Below are 19,191 nucleotides of genomic sequence, written 5' to 3'. Positions count from 1 at the left end.
TAACACTATTATTTTCGTCAGTCTTATTTACAGCCTAGCATCATTTTATGGAAATACACTTAGTCAATGTATATAAGCTATCTTATGTCTTTATATTTTTTTATTGGTTTAGAGGTAAAAGATAAATGACAAGAAGCTAGAAAGTGCTGCATAACCTACTTTAAATTTTGATGTCTTTTAATGTATTCTAAGTAAATTATTGCAGTGCATCCTAGTTCGCTGTAAGGGATAAGAGTTTGGGATAGTGGATTATAGTCAAATTTCTTTCAGTTTTCAGTGATGCCAGAATTTGTCTAGTGCCAGTGGTCAAGTGGGTAGCATAGATTGTTAAGGACTGAGATAAAACATACCGGAGAATATTTTCCACTGCCTTATACTTTGGCAGTTGGTCCTGTTTGGGTCTAGTCATACCTTGCCCAAAGTTTGATTCTGCTGGGTCAGTGCCTGCACCTGTGGCATAACAAGCAGTGGGTCTAGACCTAGTAGTAACATATTTTGTTCTTTTTGCTTCTGTGTATTAGAGGGCTCTGATTTGAATGCTTTTAAGGTTGTTGGTGTAGTACAGTAGCCTGTAGTTCAATGAGCTTCAGATCCCCAGGGTATATCAAGGAGCATTTGGATAGTAATACACTTTGATCAAATTGATATCTAGCAAATGAATAGTATTGCATTTCTTCTTGTTTATAATGTTTTTGTACATTTTTAACATTAACATTTAGGCTTTTATTAACTTTAGGCTTTGAACTTTCTCTGCTGCTGGGTCAGTATAGGCGAGTAAATGTATAACTGTTGAGCTATTTCCAAACATATTCTGGCCTTACTTACATTGGTGCTACTATTTGGCATTAATGATATTTGTTCAAAAGTATTGTACCTAATGTACCTAACGTATTTGCAGTGATTACGTTTCTTTTTGCTTCTTCAGAAAATGTATGAATGTTCTGTTGATTATACCAATTAGCCTCTTCTGTGTAGACCATTCCCATTTATTGTCTCATATTGAAGATTCAATATTGAATTCAAATTGTTTCATATTGTTGATTATTTTAAAACATACAATAAATATAAAAACATAAGAATGCTTATATACATTGATTGTGTGTCTATAAACTAATAATAGGGATAATAGGTGATAATACACCTTTCTGTATGTATGTCCTTTACGGCATGTAGGCAGGTGCTAGTGATGCGTTGGAAGTTTTGACCACCCACTGTAGAACCCTCTGTTCATTGCAGTGCAGTTTCCATGTCAAGCAGTGATGCAACTTGTTAGCACACTCTCTAGTGTGCATCTGTAGAATGTAGACGCCTTTGTGACCTTTCTAGACTGTATAGGATGTGTTCTGGGGCCATGAGAAAGACAGGCTGCCAACTTTGTTTTCATGGAGGGAGATGAGCATAATTGTACTTTCATCTTCCAGCTGTTCCACACATCGTTTGCATATGGAAGATTTTGTTTGAACAATGCTTAGCAAAGCAAATTTGGAACATTCCTTTAGGTACTGGTGTAGATTTTCACAAATATAACAAAGTGAGGTGTTTTATTTTTATTGAAACCTGTATCACATTTTATTGAATTCCAAAACCTACAATCAAAAGCGCACTTAAAGACTCTGAGTTGGGGTTTCACCTTAAGAGGCTGGTCTGACGTGATGTTTTTTTTTACACACAATGTCAATGATTGTGAATTATGTACATTTCTCCCAACTACATTACTCTGCACAGCCCCCCCCCCCACCCCCCAGAATTCACTAAAACCGGCATTGTGAGCTTGTCTGGAGCACTGACGAGCCGTCTGGCTCAGGTCCTGTGATCCATGGGGGAAGGAACAGCTGGTGCCTCTGGCTCGTCCAGAGGTGTGTTGACACACTCATGGTTGCGTTGTGACACCAGAGGCATGGCAGCGGAATACTCCAAATCTTGACAGGCTGGCTTAAGGTGATCTACTGAAATACATTCAGATTTATCCCTCTGATCTGTGACAGCAGTTTTTTCTCTCAGTTCCAAATTGCAGAATGGGCTATCAGACAGACAGACAGACATACTTTATTGATCCCGAGGGAAACTGGGTTTCGTTACAGCTGCACCAATCGAGAATAGTGAAGAAATATAGCAATATAAAACCACAAATAATTAAAGTTAATCATGCCAAGTGGAAAAATAAGTCCAGGACCAGCCTATCGGCACAGGGTGTCTGACACTCCGAGGGAGGAGTTGTAAAGTTTGATGGCCGTAGGCAGGAATGACTTTCTATGACGCCCAGTGTTACATCTCGGTGGAATGAGTCTCTGGCTGAATGTACTCCTGTGCCTAACCAGTACATTATGGAGTGGATGGGAGTCATTGTCCAAGATGGCATGCAACTTGGACAGCATCCTCTTTTCAGATGCCACCGTCAGAGAGTCCAGTTCCACCCCCACAACATCACTGGCCTTATGAATGAGTTTGTTGATTCTGTTGGTGTCTGCTACCCTCAGCCTGCTACCCCAGCACACAACAACAAACTTGATAGCACTGGCCACCACAGACTCGTAGAACATCCTCAGCATCGTCTGGCAGATGTTAAAAGACCTCAGTCTTCTCAGGAAATAGAGACGGCTCTGACCCTTCTTGTACACAGCCTCAGTGTTCTTTGACCAGTCCAGTTTATTGTCCATTTGTAAGGGGATGTTGGTATGCATCACAGCAGATGAAAAGAAATGACCTGGGATGTAGGTAAACAGGAGCCCAAGAATACTATACGCCATATTAGCAGGTAGGAATAGGTGGGAAGGAATTGAATTTACTGAAGAGGGTGGAGCACCATTGAGAGGCCAGTCAGCAGTTGTGGTATCAGAGATGGAATCACCTGGCACTCATAACAGCTCCCCGTATACTAACTCTGCCACGGATGACTGCAGGTCCTATTTTGGAGCAGTTCTGAGCCCTACCAGGGCTCGCAAGAGATGATCATGCCAGCACTCATCCATCAGGGAAGCCCTCAGAGCAGCCTTTAAGGAGAGGTAAAACCACTCACACGGCCATTGGACTGTGGGTGATATGCCGTGGTGTGATGTAGCCTAATGCCAAGGTTCAGGGCCATCACAGCCCAGAAGTCTGAAATGAATTGGGGTCCACGGTCAAGGAAATGTTAGATAGGGTGCCAAACTGAGTGACCCAGATTCTGGTGACCTCCTGAGGCACATCTGCGGCCGTCGTTGATGCTAGAGGTACAAACTCTGGCCACCTGTTGCTATGGTCCACTGTGGTTTCCACCATGGTAAGAAATTGCGTGAAATGGTGGGGGGGGGGGGGTGGAGGAGAGGGCCAACAATGTCCACATTGACAAGGTCAAACTGTCACTTAAGGACCTCAGAAGGTCACATCACACGCCTTGTAGATGGGGAGTTGGAAGTTACTCTCTGCACGATTCCTTGCCTCTGACTGGCTCTTTCAGCTATATTGTGTACATAGTTATTTCAATTCAGTTTCTGGTAATGTGATAAGCCAGTGTATAATTCAAAATATGCAAGCTCCTGAGTTACACAAGCAATTTGGCATCAATCCTGTTAGAATTTGCTATACCATTCAGTAGGAATGGATTTTGGCCTAACTTACTTTTAAAGAATATTCCAATTTCAGGTAATCCTTGCCACTTTTGTTTTCCACCCGCTGTCAATCCACCTCTGGTATTTTTTTTGCCCCCTTTCCCATCCCGATTCTATCCACCTACTACTCACAAAACTCCTCCTCCACATCCTCCCCAAAAGCTTTCATCTACTCTTATTTCCCCAAATGGTTCTCCTTATCACCTTACCTATTTAGCAGAGTACAGCAGTAATAATTTTTGTTGTTTACCTCCTAGTTGTTTTTTAAACTTTAACCCTCTGTCCCCCTACCCCCTTATAGTTCCGTCGGCTTTTTTACTGGACATACCTCCAGCTAACATCCATCTTCCTCTGTATCCCAAATCAGCCTCTTCCCCACCTCCCCCCTCCCCAAACCTGTTGCATCTTTCTGTCAGCCTTCACCCCTCCTCAATCTGCCACTCTCCTACTGGTCCCTGCCCACCATTCCCCTCTTTTGTTTCTGCACTCTTAGGCCTGATGCAGGGTTTGTTTGACAACCTCTTTAACCCCCTGCAGATGTACTTGACCCACCGAGCTACTCCAGCAAATTGTTAAGTTGCTCCAGATTCCAGTATCTGCAGTCCCATCTTTCTGTTTCTAAAATGTCAGCTGATCTTCCTTGAGAATCTGAATTTCAACACTTTTCATGCTAAAACCAGGGCATTATTTTCACTTTTTATTTGTAACATTTGCCTTTGCTGCCTTGCATTTTGTTTGCATGTTTTACTGTTTTCTCTGTCAACAGTAAATCCATTAGATATATGAAATAGTTGATTCACCTCTCCTCCCTTGCATATTCATTGGCAAAGTGTGGTGCTTAATGTCGTTAGTTAATTTTTACCATGAAATACAGAAGCTTCAGATGACCAATCCCACGTTACTCTCAAAAATACTTGAAGGGCAATGGGTCCCAGGGAAGGTAATCTCTGAAAATTATTATGTGTGATTGCCCACTCAGCAGCTTTTATTTTATTGTTGTAACGTTGCTTAGCCTTTTTAAATCACTTGGGCACAGTAGTGTGGTTCATTAAACCCCATAGTATATTTATTTTAAGCTGCTACAGGAGTGAATCGAAATAGGCTGATTTTAGAATCAAACTATGGATGGCTAGATTAAAAGAATATAGATGAAACCAAGGAGGAAGTTAAACATTGGATTCAGCAAAAGAAACTGTGCAATTAATAACATGATTTGAAGAATAGGTAAATATTGTATTTTGTCCTTGTGCACATATAAGGCCCTTTTGTCCACAAAGCTGTGCTAGGCATGTCCTTGCCTCAGAAATTACTTACGGTTACCCATAGCCCTCTATTTTTCTAAGCTTCATGTACCTATCCAGGAGTCTCTTAAAAGACCCTATTGTATCCGCCTCCATCACCGTCACCGGCAGCCCATTCCAGCACTCACCATTCTCTGTGTAACAAAACTTACGCCTGATATCTCCTCTGTACCTACTTGCAAGCACCTTAAAACCCTGCCCTCTCATGCTAACCATTTCACCTCTGGGAAAAGCCCTGATATGCCTCTGTCAGGCCACCTCTCGTCCTCTGTCACTCCAAAGAGAAAAGGCTGAGTTAACTCAACCTATTCTCATAAGGCATGCCCCCCACTCCAGGGAACATCCTTGTAAATCTCCTCTGCACCCTTTCTATGGTTGCCACATCCTTCCTGTAGTGAGGTGACCAGAGCTGAGCACAGAATTCCAAGTGGGGTCTGACCATGGACCATTACAGCTGCAACATTACCTCCTCTCGGCTTCTAAACTCAATCCCACGATTAATGAAGGCCAATGCACCATATGCCTTCTTAACCACAGAGTCAACCTGCGCAGCAGCTTTGAGTGTCCTATGGACTCGGACCCCAAGATCCTTCTGATCCTCCACACTGCCAAGAGTCTTACCATTAATACTATATTCTGCCATCATATTTGACCTACTAAAATGAACCACTTCACACTTATCTGGGTTGAACTCCATCTGCCGCTCCTCAGCCCAGTTTTGCATCCTATCAATGTACCGCTGTAACCTCTGACAGCCCTCCACACTATCCACAACACCCCCAACCTTTGCGTCATCAGCAAATTTACTAACCCATCCCTTCTCATTTTGATTTTTATATATGAGGAAGTGAAGAAGTCCCAGAACAGATCCCTGAGGCACACCACTGGTCACTGTCCTCCATGCAGAATATGACTCGTCTACAACTACTCTTTGCTTTTTGTGGGCAAGCCAGTTCTGGATCCACAAAGCAATGTCCCCTTGGATCCCATGCCTCCTTACTTTCTCAATAAGCCTTGCATGGGGTACCTTATCAAATGTCTTGCTGAAATCCATATACACTATGGCTCCACCTTATTCAATGTGTTTAGTCACATCCTCAAAAAATTCAATCAGGCTCATAAAACACAACCTGCCTTTGACAAAGCCATGCTGACTATTCCTAATCATAATATGCCTCTCCAGATGTTCATAAATCCTGCCTCTCAGGATGTTTTCCATCAACCTACCAGCCACTGAAGTAAGACTCGCTGGTCTATAATCTCTACTCCCTTTCTTGAATAAAGGAACAACACCCACAACCCTCCAATCCTCTGGACCCTCTCCTTTCTCCATTGATAATGCAAAGATCATCGCCAGAAGCTCAGCAATTTCTTCCCTCGCCTCCCCCAGTAGCCTGGGGTACATCTCATCCAGTCCTGGTGACTTATGCAACTTGATACTTTCCGAAAGCTCCAACACATCCTCTTTCTTAATATCTACATGCTCAACCTTTTCAGTCCACTGTAAGTCATCCCTTACAATCGCCAAGATCCTTTTTCATAGTGAATACTGAAGCATATAATACTGAATAATATAAAACAAAAGAGGGCAAATGAGAGTGAGGAACTTAAAATAATTACTTTATCACCAGAGGGGGAAGAAAAATCAAACAACTTAATAGAACTAAAGGATGATGTTATAGAGTCATGTGACATTGATAAAGGCCTTACAACTCTACTCATCCATGTTCATTGAGATGTCCAGCTCAGTTAATGCCCATTTTCCTGTATTTGGCTCATAGACCTCTATTCCTTTTCAATTCACGTACCTGACCCAAATGCTGTTAAACATCGTGAGTTACCTTTTTACCCAGGGATTTCTCCTCCATAATCTTCAGCAGTTTATATATTACCAATGGCTGACTGTAATTAAGCACTTGAGATACTGCATGATGCTCCAAACAAGAAACAGTCCATCCCGACTCATTTCAATTCATGGTCAGGGAATTCATCCAGGCTTGTTTGAAGAAAATCCTGCCCAATTACCATCAGCTTATAACCTGTAACAACAGATGTTCCAACATACTAGGCCACTACCATGAGATACATTTTCTTGCAGGCATTCACAGTAAAACAAAGACATGCGATAGAATCAGTGAAAAACTTTACAAAAGACTGACAAACAGCCAATGCAAAAGAAGACAAACTGTGCAAACAAAATAATAAAATAAATAATATTGAGAACAAGTTGTTGAGTCTGTAGGTTGTGGAATCAGTTCATTATTGAGGTGAGTGAAGTTATTCATGCTGGTTCAGGAGCCTGATAGTTAAAGATTAATACCTGTTCCCAAACCTGGTGGTGTGGGACCTAAAGTTTCTGTACCTCCTTCCCCATGGCAACATTGAGAAGAGAGCATGGGCTGGAAGCATGGGAGTTTTGGTGATGGATGCTGCTTTCTTGTGGCACCATTTCTTGTAGATGTGTTCAATGGTGCAGAGAGCTTTTCCTGTGATGTACTAGGTAGGCATTTCCATTCTTAGGCATTGGTGTTTCTATGCCAGACCCAGTCAGGATACTCTCCACTGTGCATCTGTAGAGGTTCGTTAAAGTTTTAAATAATGTGCCAAATCTGTGCAAACTTCTAAGCAAGCAGACAATTTCTTATCTTTGAAATGGCACTTGCATGTTGGTCCCAGGACACATCCTCTGATATGATAACGCCAAAGAATTTAAAGTTACTGACCCTTTTCCCCTCTGATCCCCTAATGAGGGCAGGCTCATGGACTCCCGATTCTTCTGCCTATAGTCAATAATCAGGTGTTTGTTAAGGCTGACATTGAGTGAAAGGTTGTTTTTGTGGTGGCATTCATCAGACTTTTCAATCTCCCTCCTATATGCCAATTTGTCCTCCCGTTTGATTCAGCCAACAACAGTGTTGTCATCAGCAAACTTGAATACAGCATTGCAGCTGTACTTAACTTCATAGTGACAAGTGGCTAAGCACACAGCCTTGTGGTGCACCTGTGCTGATGGGGATTGTGAAGGAGATGTTGGTAATCTGTAATGACCAGAGTCAGCAAGAGAGGAAATAGAGAATCAAATTATCAAGAAAGCAGATCAGAGATGCCTCTTAATGTTATTTCCTGTGGTAAATAAACAGTTGGGCCTATACTCATGGGTTTAGAGGAATAAGAATGAAATTGCTGAAAAATAAAACAATTACACCAGCTGGATTTCAAAATGTTAACTCTATTTCTCTTTCCTTGGTTGCTGCTTTACCTGCTCTGTTTCCAGAATTTTTTAAAGTTTGAAGTCATAAAGTCATACAACAGGGAAACAGACCATTCAGCCCACTATGTTCATGCTGGCTAGTGTATACTGTAGATATTGGGATGCTTTTTGAGGGTATAGCTTAACTTTGTTTCTCCTCATTTGGTAATCCAGGACTAGGGGTTGTTGATTCAGAATCCATTTCAGACTGAGTTTAGGAGGAATTTCTCACGTTGCATGTCATGATGTGCAGGTTCATTATTAATACTCTGAAATAGGTATTTTTGAATGTTTTCCCCCCAGATTGTTGAACAACTCATATTTGGCATCACTCCTGTTGAATAGAATTGCTTTTATGTGATTACCCTACATACAAAATCTGGCCTGACCAGCAAGAAAGAGCCTTGCTTCTTCCTTTTTAAAAAGTTGTTCAATTAAATGGTGCAAACACGAGGAAATCTGCAGATGCTGGAAATTCAAACAACACACACAAAATGCTGGAGGAACACAGCAGGCCAGGCAGCATCTATAAGGAGAAGCATTGTCGACGTTTCAGGCCGAGACCCTTCGTCAGGACTAACTGAAAGGAAAGATAGTAAGAGATTTGAAAGTAGTGAGGGGATGGGGATATGGGAAATGATAGGAGAATTATATGGTGGTGTGTTGCAAGGTCTGTTTGATCAGAGTTCAGTGGTGTTGGCCACGGAGTACTTTGTATCTGCAACTCTCTGGGAACTTAAGACTATTTTTGAAGCCACCTCTTAGAGGATGTTTTTCTTGTGGTCCTACTGGATCGCCAGCTCGACCAAGAGCTGAAGGAAATTGGAGGTGATGAGCTTTCAGAATCAGCATCAAGTTTATTATCACTGGCACATGTGGTGAAGTTTGTTATTTTACGGCAGCAGTACAGTGCAATACATAATAAAAAGCTGTATAATAAGAAATGTATACGAAATAACAAATTAAACAGTGCAAAAAGAGAGCAAAAAAAAAGAAAAATAGTGAGGTTTTGTACATGGGTTCATTGTCTAATCAGAAATCTGATGGCAGAGGGGAGGAAGCTGTTCCTAAAATGTTGAGTGTGTCTCTTCGGGCCCCTATACCACCTCCTTGATGATTGCAATAAGAAAAGGGAAGTCCTTAATGATGGATGCTGCCGTTTTGAAGCATCGCCTTTTGAAGCTGTCCTTGATGCTGGGGAGGCTAGTGTCCATGATGGAGCTGGTTGAGTTTTCAACTTTCTGCAGCTTTATCCGATCCTGTGCAGTGGCCCCTTCACACCAGATGGTGATGCAACTGGTTAGATTGCTCTCCATGGTACATCCTGTAGAACCTTGTGAGAGTCTTTGGTGACATACCAAGTCTCCTCGAACTCCTAATGAAATATAGCTGCTGTCACACTTTCTTTGTAATTGCACCAATATGTTGGGCCCAGCCATGTTGACAACCAGGAACTTGAAACTATTCAGCCTTTCCACTGTTTGATGAGGACTGTTCCTTTTCCTGATGTCCACAATCAATTCCTTGGTCTTACTGACGTTGACTGCAAAGTTGTTGCTGCGACACCACTCAACCAGCTGATCTATCTTTCTCTTCTATACCATCTTGTCACCATCTGAAATTCTGATACTAATGTCATCAGTCATAAAATTTATAGATGGTGTTTGAGCTGTACCTAGCCACGCAATCGTCGGTGTGGAGAAAGTAGAACAAAGGGCAAGGCACACATCCTTAAGGTACACCAGTGTTGATTGTCAGCAAAGAGGTGTTGTTACAGATCTGCACAGAATGCGGTCTCCTGGTGAGGAAATCAAGGATCCAGTGCCGAGGGAGGTACAGAAGCCCAGGGTTTGGAGCTTGGGATCAATTTGCACAGGTGTAGTTTTATTCTCCCTTTCGAAGTGTTCATAAAAGGTGTTGAGTTCATCTGAGTGTGAAGCATCACAGCCATTCACGATGTTAGGTTTCAACTTGTAGGAGGTAATGGCCTGCAAACCCTGCTGTGCATCAGATTCTGTCTCTAACCTCAATCATAATTACTTTAAGAGCAAAAACACAGCCTTCCGTTAGTCATAGCTGGACTTGTTCATTGAGTTTCCTCTATGAGAAGCTGAAAAAGTATGGGAGGGTGGATTCTAGTTTGAAGGATTTATTCCCAAGACTGAACTTAAAGGCATTGCATATTATCTCACTGGTATTCTCTGCTTGTGGGGGGGAGCTTAATTTCCAGAGCGTGTACCACTACTTTGCCCTGATTGTAATAGGAAGGGAGAGGTTAATTGGACCCTTGTGGTACTCTGTTCCATATGTCAACCTGGAGTTTTTCATCAGTTAGAACAGTTTGCATTCCCTGAAGGTGCAGATAATGTGTGATCACTGACACTCTGTTCTCGTCAGTGGTGTCATGCACCTGGTAAACATGCTGAGGTTGCTTGCTGTCCTCCCCTTGTTTTGTTTTATGTACTAATTGGATGAATGGCTCAGGGGTGAGGAAAAACTATCCCCGTTGCCATAGCACCTCATTTCAGGGTGGCCTCTGGGAATTGCAATTAGCCATGCAGTCACGTGTGCTGTTAGGGTTTGCTTATATCTCCGAGGCTCAATTCCTAATGTCAGGGCTAAAAAAGTGCAGTGCGTTCGAACGTAGACACAAGACTGCATTTGCTGGAGTCTGGAGCAATGCACAAAATGCTGGGTGATCTCAGTGACGTCAGGCAATGTCTGTGGATAGTCCATTTCCCTTCACAGACGTTGCCTGACTTGCCGACCTCCTCCCAGCGTTGAATATAGAAACATAGAAAATAGGTGCAAGAGTAGGCCATTCGGCCCTTCGAGCCTGCACCGCCATTCAGTATGATCATGGCTGATCATCCAACTCAGAACCCTGTACCTGCTTTCTCTCCATACCCCCTGATCCCTTTAGCCACCAGGGCCATATCTAACTTCCTCTTAAATATAGCCAATGAACCGGCCTCAACTGTTTCCTGTGGCAGAGAATTCCACAGATTCACCACTCTGTGTGAAGAAGTTTTTCCTCATCTCGGTCCTAAAAGGCTTCCCCTTTATCCTTAAACTGTGAACCCTCGTTCTGGACTTCCCCAACATCGGAAACAATCTTCCTGCATCTAGCCTGTCCAATCCCTTTAGAATTTTATACGTTTCAATAAGATCCCCCCTCAATCTTCTAAATTCCAGTGAGTATAAGCCTAGTCGATCCAGTCTTTCTTCATATGAAAGTCCTGCCATCCCAAGAATCAATCTGGTGAACCTTCTCTGTACTCCCTCTATGGCAAGAATGTCTTTCCTCAGATTAGGGGACCAAAACTGCACACAATACTCTAGGTGCAGTCTCACCAAGGCCTTGTACAACTGCAGTAGAACCTCCCTGCTCCTGTACTCAAATCCTTTTGCTATGAATGCCAACATTCACCGCTTGCTGTACCTGCATGCCCACCTTCAATGACTGGTATACAATGACACCCAGGTCTCATTGCACCTCCCCTTTTCCTAATCGGCCACCATTCAGATAATAATCTGTTTTCCTGTTCTTGCAACCAAAGTGGAATATAGCATGAATTTAGTATTCAGTAGTCGGAACTGGGGTTTACATAACAATGTTTGTGCATTGGGAGTCTTCTGCCTGTGCTGTGATGGAAACCTCTTTCAACGTTATGCCCTATTGTGCTATCATGAAATTTGCCACTGTTTCTATGCTGAAAGGGTAAATAATAAATTCCAAAGTTCGTGGAAACTTAAAAACACCTAGCTTCAAAACTGGAGCTAGGGGCCTGCTACACATGTACCTTCAGGGAGGCCACATCTTCCTTCAGATGCTATAGCCCTTGTCATAAAATTTGAAGTTGGTTTATTATTGTTATATATACTGAGATGCAGTGCAAAAGATTTATTTTGCATGTCATCCATTGAGTTCTTTTTATCATGTCAGCTCATTGAGGTAGTACAAGGGAAAACAATAACAATGCAGAGTGTAGTGTTAGACATATGGAAAGTGCAGTGCAATTTGCCAGTTGTATAAGGAAGTGTTAAGTCCCAGTTCTAAGAGTTTGGAGATGAGTTTGCTTAGAATAATTGTATTGGGGTGGAAGCTGCAGTCAATAAATAGTAGTCTAATTTATAGAAGGTGTATTTAATATCCGAGTGCATCAGAGATTACTGCAGGGCCAAGGAGATGGTGTTTGGTGGGGATTTGTTTCAATAGTAGATGAACTGCAGTGGGTTGAGGTTGCCTGCGAGGCTGGAGCTGAAATGTGCCTTGACCTGCATCTCGAAGCACTTCATGATGGCAGATGTCAAAGCCACCAGGCAATGATCATTAAAGCACATCAACTTCGATGCAGGATAACAGTTGTCCTCTTAACTTCGATAACAGTTAACTTCGATAACAGTTGACCTCTTAAAGACAAAATAGGGAGAGGATGGGAATGTCTGCAAGTACCCATGCTGGCTGACCAGCGTAGGACCTAAGGATATGGCCAGGACAGCCATCTGGGCCAGATGTTTCCATGGATTCACTGTCCAGAAGACTCTGTTCACTATGGCGACTGTGGCTTCAGGGGCATTGGAGGCTGTTGGGGTGGGTGGTGATCCATTAGAGATGGGGTCCATTCAGCTTCATTTTTTTTTTAGCCTGTATAGTATGTAAGCCTGCTGCAACTTGTGGAACACACAAAATGCTGGAGGAATTCAGCAGGCCAGGCAGCATTTTATGTGGGTGGCTCGGATTATCAGCATCTACTGATTTTCTCTTGTTTGCAATTTGTGGAACTTGATTTTTGGACTGGTGTTATCTCGTGATATCCCTGCTAGCTTTACAAAGGTAATTTCTATAAAGTTTTGTATAAGTCATGGTTACTTGATTTCATTGCCACTGACCAGAATTTCAATAGAGATTGGATCTCTCAGTTTATGTAAGGGATCCAGTTTAGGAACACCTGGATTGATCTCGTTGGTACACGGTCCTCTTACTCAGTTGGCGATAAAGTCCATGACTCTGGGGACATACTCATCTAAGTCGACTACTGCGTCTTTGAGCATGGACCAATCCATTAACTCAAAGTAGTTGTGTAGAAACTCATCTATTTCTATCTGAGGAAATACAACATTGTGCACTGTTCTGCACTGGATCCTGTGTATGTGCAGGGAGAAAAGGAACACAGCTTGCTGGTCTGATTTACCAAAGTGTGGACAGGGGTTGAATTTTTTAGTATCTGGTTGTGTTGCAATGGTCAAGGGTGTTTAGGTTCTTGGTAAGACAGGAGACATGCTGCTTGAAGTTGGCCTGGTTGAAGTTACCAGCAATGATAAAGAGGGCCTCAGTAAAACAAAAATTATCCTGTTTCAAGGATGTTTATCAGAATGCAGTCATCACATCCATTTAGAGTGGTGGATAGACTGCCAACGGGATAACTGAACTCACACAGTAGGTAATGTGGGCAGCACTTCACTGTTAGATGTTTCATGTCTATCAAGCAGAAACTCACCAGGACCATCACATCCAGGCACCTTGATTAGGAAGTAGAACCCTCCACTTTGTACTTTGCCTAAGGACACTGTATGGTCCATCCAGTGAATTCAAAACCATCCGGTTATATTGTGCAGTCAAGTGAAGTAAGTGTAAGTGATGTTTCAGTGAGACGGAACAGACATCAATCCCTCAGTTAACCATGATAGGTAAGTCAACTTTGTTCTCAAAGGCTTATGTTTTTTTTTTAAAAAAAAGAATAAATTGCTGGAAGAAATCTATGGGTCAAGCAGCATCTGTGGAGGCTAAAGTAATGTGTTGATGTTTTGAGTCATGGGACTGCATAGAAATTTTGCTCTAGGACTTCTGAAATGTCTCCAGCCTTCCTCCTTCAGATAATTTAGCCAAGTACTTCTTGGCTTAGTTTGTCACTATTGCTGCTTTCTCTTGCAAGATGTAGGAAAGAGCATTCATGAGTTGTGTTTCAATGTGTGTGTGATATATCCTCCATAGCTAAACATGTGTGTATGGTGTGTGATTGCTGCACGAGTGTTCTGGTGGTATTTTAGTGTTGCTGTCTATTTGTAGATGGGACAAGTTTTATGACTCTAACATACAGGGAAAACTTTGGTAACTAATTCTGCCTGGAAACAAGTTCCAGCATGTGTATGTATATATAAGAAAAGTACACATTAACTACACAAATTCAGATTTATTGGCCTTCCATTAAAGGTTCATGAAACAAAGAGTCATGCATCATTGAGAACATTTACAAGGAACACTGCCACAAGCAAGCAGCATTGTTAATCAAAGATCCCCATCATCCATGCCATGCTGTCTTGCTACTACCATCTGGCAGAAGGTACAGGAGCCTTAGATCCCACAATACCAGATTCAGGAACAGTTTTACCCTACAACCATCAGGCTCCTGAACTAGTGTGGATAACATCACTTACCTCAACGCTGAACTGTCTGCACAACCTATAGACTCACTTTCAAGAACTCTGAACTCGTTCTCAGTATTACCTATTCACTTTTTAAATTATTTGAATAGTTTTTCATCTTTTGCACTTGGCTCCCTGTTAGTCTTTAAGTATATTTTTTCATAAACTCTATTGTATTTCTTTATTGTCCTGTAAATGCATGTAAGAAAAATAATCTCAAGGTAGCAAATTGTGATTTTATTTATATACACACACACCCCCCAATAATATATTTAACTTGAACTTTGAACTTTTGAACAAAAGCAGACATGTTGGAAATTCCTAACCAGTCGAGTAGGATCTATGGCATGGAAAAAAAGTTAACATTTTTGAGTGTGGATCAAATTCTACAAGTTTTCACAGGCGGATTTCATCTGTGTTCATATTCATCTGCAGTTTTATTTTCATGTGTGATTTTAGTCTCTAGGCCTGTATATTTTCACATTTTCTACTATTCACAAAAATCTATCCTGAGAGATATCTTTATCAAAGACAGTCTAAATCTACAGGATTGCTCCTGCCCTGCATTGCAATAACTACCTCACAAAAATCTGTGTTTAGAAGACATGATGTATTCCCTTTATAACTATGCTGACTGCTCACATTGATATTTGGATGCTCTCTAAATATGTATTTATAGCATCCTGTGGAATGTGATCGTATTCCCAATATAGATTTAAGGTGACTAGACCTTGCGTGATTCTTTTGAGACTTCGTTTTGACTGTGGAAACTATAATTGCCATACTGCAGCTTTTTTGATATAATGGTCAATGAAGAGCAAACAGTGGATTAATACAATGAGAGCATTGTGTTATCTTCTATATGACTTGGGGAGGGAAAAAACGTACAAATTCTTAAACCTTTCAATTCTGGCGTAATTCATAATTTATTATTTTGGATGGATTAGCCCTAGATTTTTTTTTAAAAAAGCAGTTCTGCACAGACCTTGTGTATGAATGTATTCAGTATATTTGTTATCACCTTTCTCATTCTTTGTTTATTCAATTTATTACCCATGTTATCACTTTGATTTATGACTTTTGTATTGCATTTGATCTGAAAATGTTTTGCATGACGGCTTTTGGGACTAAAAAGACAAAGCAATTGTCTTTTTACCTCTGTTGATTATTATCTAATACAGTGCCAATCTCAATTTATCTGTTGCTGAAATAGTACATCTTAATCATTTCAAAGCACCTTTTCAACCCACCCTATACCTATTTAAATTCTGTTGTCTATATCTGTTTTTCTAAAAAGGTGATATAGAGGTCACAAGGGTTGTTGATAAAATTAGTTGCCTTCCAGGAGCTACTGCTGTCCTTCTAGTGACCATATCCAAGTTCTCTAGTTATGTTAACCATTCCCTAGTTCATTTAAGTTTACTCAAGTCCCTTGTGCCTCATGCAAGTATTACTTAAGATTTGGGAAACGCACTAATTTCATTATTTGCACTAAATTTTGGAACTTGTGGTTTTTACATTTTATTTAGAATGGGAAGACTATCTTTGAGATTTAAAATAACATGATGGCATGGACACATAGAAATATAGAAAACCTACAGCACAATACAGGCCCTTCAGCCCACAAAGCTATGCCGAACATGACCTTACCATAGAAATTACCCAGGGTTACCCATTGCCCTCTGTTTTTCTGAGCTCTATGTACCTATCCAGGAGTCTCTTAAAAGACCCTATCGTATCCACCTCCACCACCATCGCCAGCAGCCCATTCCATGCACTCACCACTCTCTGCATAAAAAACTTATCCCTGACATCTCCTCTGTACCTACTCCCCAGCACCTTAAAACTCTGCCATCTCATGTTAGCCATTTCAGCCCTGGGAAAAACCCTCTGACTATCCACACGATCAATGCCTCTCATCATCTTGTACACTTCTATCAGGTCACCTCTCATCATCCGTTGCTCCAAGGAAAAAAAAAGGCCGAGTTCACTCAACCTATTCTCATAAGGCATGCTCCCCAATCCAGGCAACATCCTTGTAAGTTTCCTCTGCACCCTTTCATACTCCAAGTGGGGTCTGACCAGGGTCCTATATAGCTGTAACATTACCTCTCGGCTCCTAAACTCAATCCCATGATTGATGAAGGCACTATATGCTTTCTTAACCACAGAGTCAATCTGTGCAGCAGCTTTGAGTGTCCAATGGACTCGGACCCCTAGATCCCTCTGATCCTCCACACTGCTAAGAATCTTACCATTAATACTATATTCTGTCATCATATTTGACCTACCAAAATGAACCAACTCACAGTTATCTGGGTTGAACTCCATCTGCCGCTTCTCACCCAGTTTTGCATCCTATCAATGTCCTGTTGTAACCTCTGACAGCCCTCCACACTATCCACAACACCTCCAACCTTTGTGTCATTAGCAAATTTACTAACCCATCCCTCCACTTTCTCATCCAGGCATTTATAAAAATCACAAAGTGAGGGTCCCAGAACAGATCCCTGAGGCACCCCACTGGTGACCGACCTCCATGCAGAATATGACCTGTCTACTACCACTCTTCGTCTTCTGTGGGCAAGCCAGTTCTGGATCCACAAAGTAATTTCCCCTTGGATCTCATGCTTCCTTACTTTCTCAATAAGCCTTGCATGGGGTACCTTATCAAATGCCTTGCTGAAATCCGTATACACTACTTCTATTGCTCTTCCTTCATCAATGTGTTTAGTCACATCCTCAAAAAAATTCAATCAGGCTCATAAGACAAAGCTATGCAGACTATTTTAATCATATTATGCCCCTCCAAATGTTCATAAATCCTCCCCCTCAGGTTCTTCGCCATCAACTTGCTAATTATCACTTTTCCTTTTTAATAGGCCATGGTGATAGCAATAGTCGTAACATCCCCACTTTGGTGAAGGACATCAGCAATGTAGGTGAAGTATCCTGTGGAAGCTCACATACCATTGCATTGTCTAAAGATGGAAGAACAGCATGGTCTTTTGGGGGTGGTGACAATGGTAAGTAATACTCTTACTGCAGTATCCTCATTGAAAAATAAATTGTGATAGAATGTACGTTAAGGAAATGTGTATCAATCTGGCCCATACAATCTATCCTGACTGCCAAGTATCTATATATACCAATCCCATTTACTAACACTTGGTCATTAGTATTAATGAGTCCAGATATTTAATTCAGGTCGTGGATTACAACCACTGTCCGGTGAAGGTGTTTTTCCTCGGATCTCTTTGTCTTAAAACTCTATCCTGGTAGTTTTAAAAATCTCTGCTATAAAGAAAAGTTTCCTACTCTCTTTTGTGGCTGTGCCCGTCATAATTTGTATATCTCTGTTTCAAGGAAGATAAATCCAGCCATCCAGTCTTAATTGAAGTGTTGCATTCCAGACAACATCCTGGTGAATGAATCTCTTCTAAATCCTCTCCAGTGGTCTCCTATGGTGTGGAGACCATATACGTCTGGTCTAACCAGTATTTTGCCTCCCGGCTTTTATATTCAATGCCCTAGCTGATGAGGGCAAGTATCCCATATGCCACCTTCACTATCTGATCTACCTATGCTGCCTTTTATTTTGGAGACTCTTGGACTTTTTTACTGAGTTCCCTTTGTTCTTCAAAACTTTCTAGAGCTGCCCTGTTGATTATGTACTATGTGGTTGATTGCATTTAAAATGTTGCATACAAAATTCTAAGTATTATAATTGAAGTTTTAATCAATGCAGCAGCTTATTAGAACATTCTGTTATTTTAGCTATAGTTTTAAAAAGCCAAAACATGTACAGGCTTTTGCCTTAATGAAGACTTTAAAGGCTATTTTGAGCTCTAAGCAGATATCACATTTACTAATATTTCCATATGTTAGTGTCATAGCAACTTCAAATATGTGCAGTAATATCAAATGGCATTTACATGGCCTCAAATTATCTGTAATACATGCAAAATTGAACTGTGGCATACGAGGTTCTCAACAAACACTGAAAGATGTTTAACTGGAGTATTGATTATGTTTGGCATTATCTGTTTTGGTGTTACTGTGGAGGCTGAGGCCTTCATTTAACTTTCCTTTATTATTCCTCCCAACTGATAAATGTGAATGCGTGGGGCAGTAATTGGCCAGATTGACTTTATAGTTTTCCTTGTTATGTGGTAGATGGTGTAATAAATGTATTTGAACAGCTTTGCCAGTGATATAGCTAGTTCTGGAGCATTTCTTGACAGCCTTTTTCATGAAATCACATTAAATAAATTATCTGAAAACTGTTGTGAGAGATGAGGATGAGATAGATCATCAGCTTTACATTTCTGCTTGAAAGAAGTTGCATTAGCCTCCATCTTTCAGATGCAATTTTAGATTCTTTGATTATCAATGACTGGAATACTTGAGGAGCTGCCTCCTCCACATACTTGTTTAATGATCCATCTCTGCCCACAACCAAATCTGATTACTTAGCCCTTATGACTTTAACATCCATGCAAATCTGTATGATAACACGTAGCTCTGTATTATAGGGTGTTCCTGGTGTTACTTAGCATGCTTTTCTATACATGAAATCCCAATTAGAGTGGTGGTAATGCCATGCAATGCAACGGACAACATAATT

General features: G+C 41.2%; 1 protein-coding gene across 8 annotated transcripts in view; it reads left to right on the top strand.

Annotated features, from left to right (window-relative positions):
* The window catches only part of herc1 (HECT and RLD domain containing E3 ubiquitin protein ligase family member 1), a 281,806-nt gene that overhangs the window by 65,180 nt on the left and 197,435 nt on the right, over window positions 1-19,191 (top strand). For all 8 annotated transcript variants that reach the window (XM_059946004.1, XM_059946010.1, XM_059946008.1 and 5 more), the window contains one exon: window positions 17,447-17,590. In XM_059946004.1, the coding sequence (XP_059801987.1) occupies window positions 17,447-17,590 (144 nt within the window). The remainder of the gene's footprint in view (window positions 1-17,446; window positions 17,591-19,191) is intronic.

This window comes from Hypanus sabinus, chromosome 21, assembly GCF_030144855.1.
Source record: "Hypanus sabinus isolate sHypSab1 chromosome 21, sHypSab1.hap1, whole genome shotgun sequence".
Lineage (NCBI taxonomy): Eukaryota > Metazoa > Chordata > Chondrichthyes > Myliobatiformes > Dasyatidae > Hypanus > Hypanus sabinus.
The sequence above is the reverse complement of the archived record's forward strand: the minus strand, read 5'-3'. Positions and strand labels throughout refer to the sequence as shown.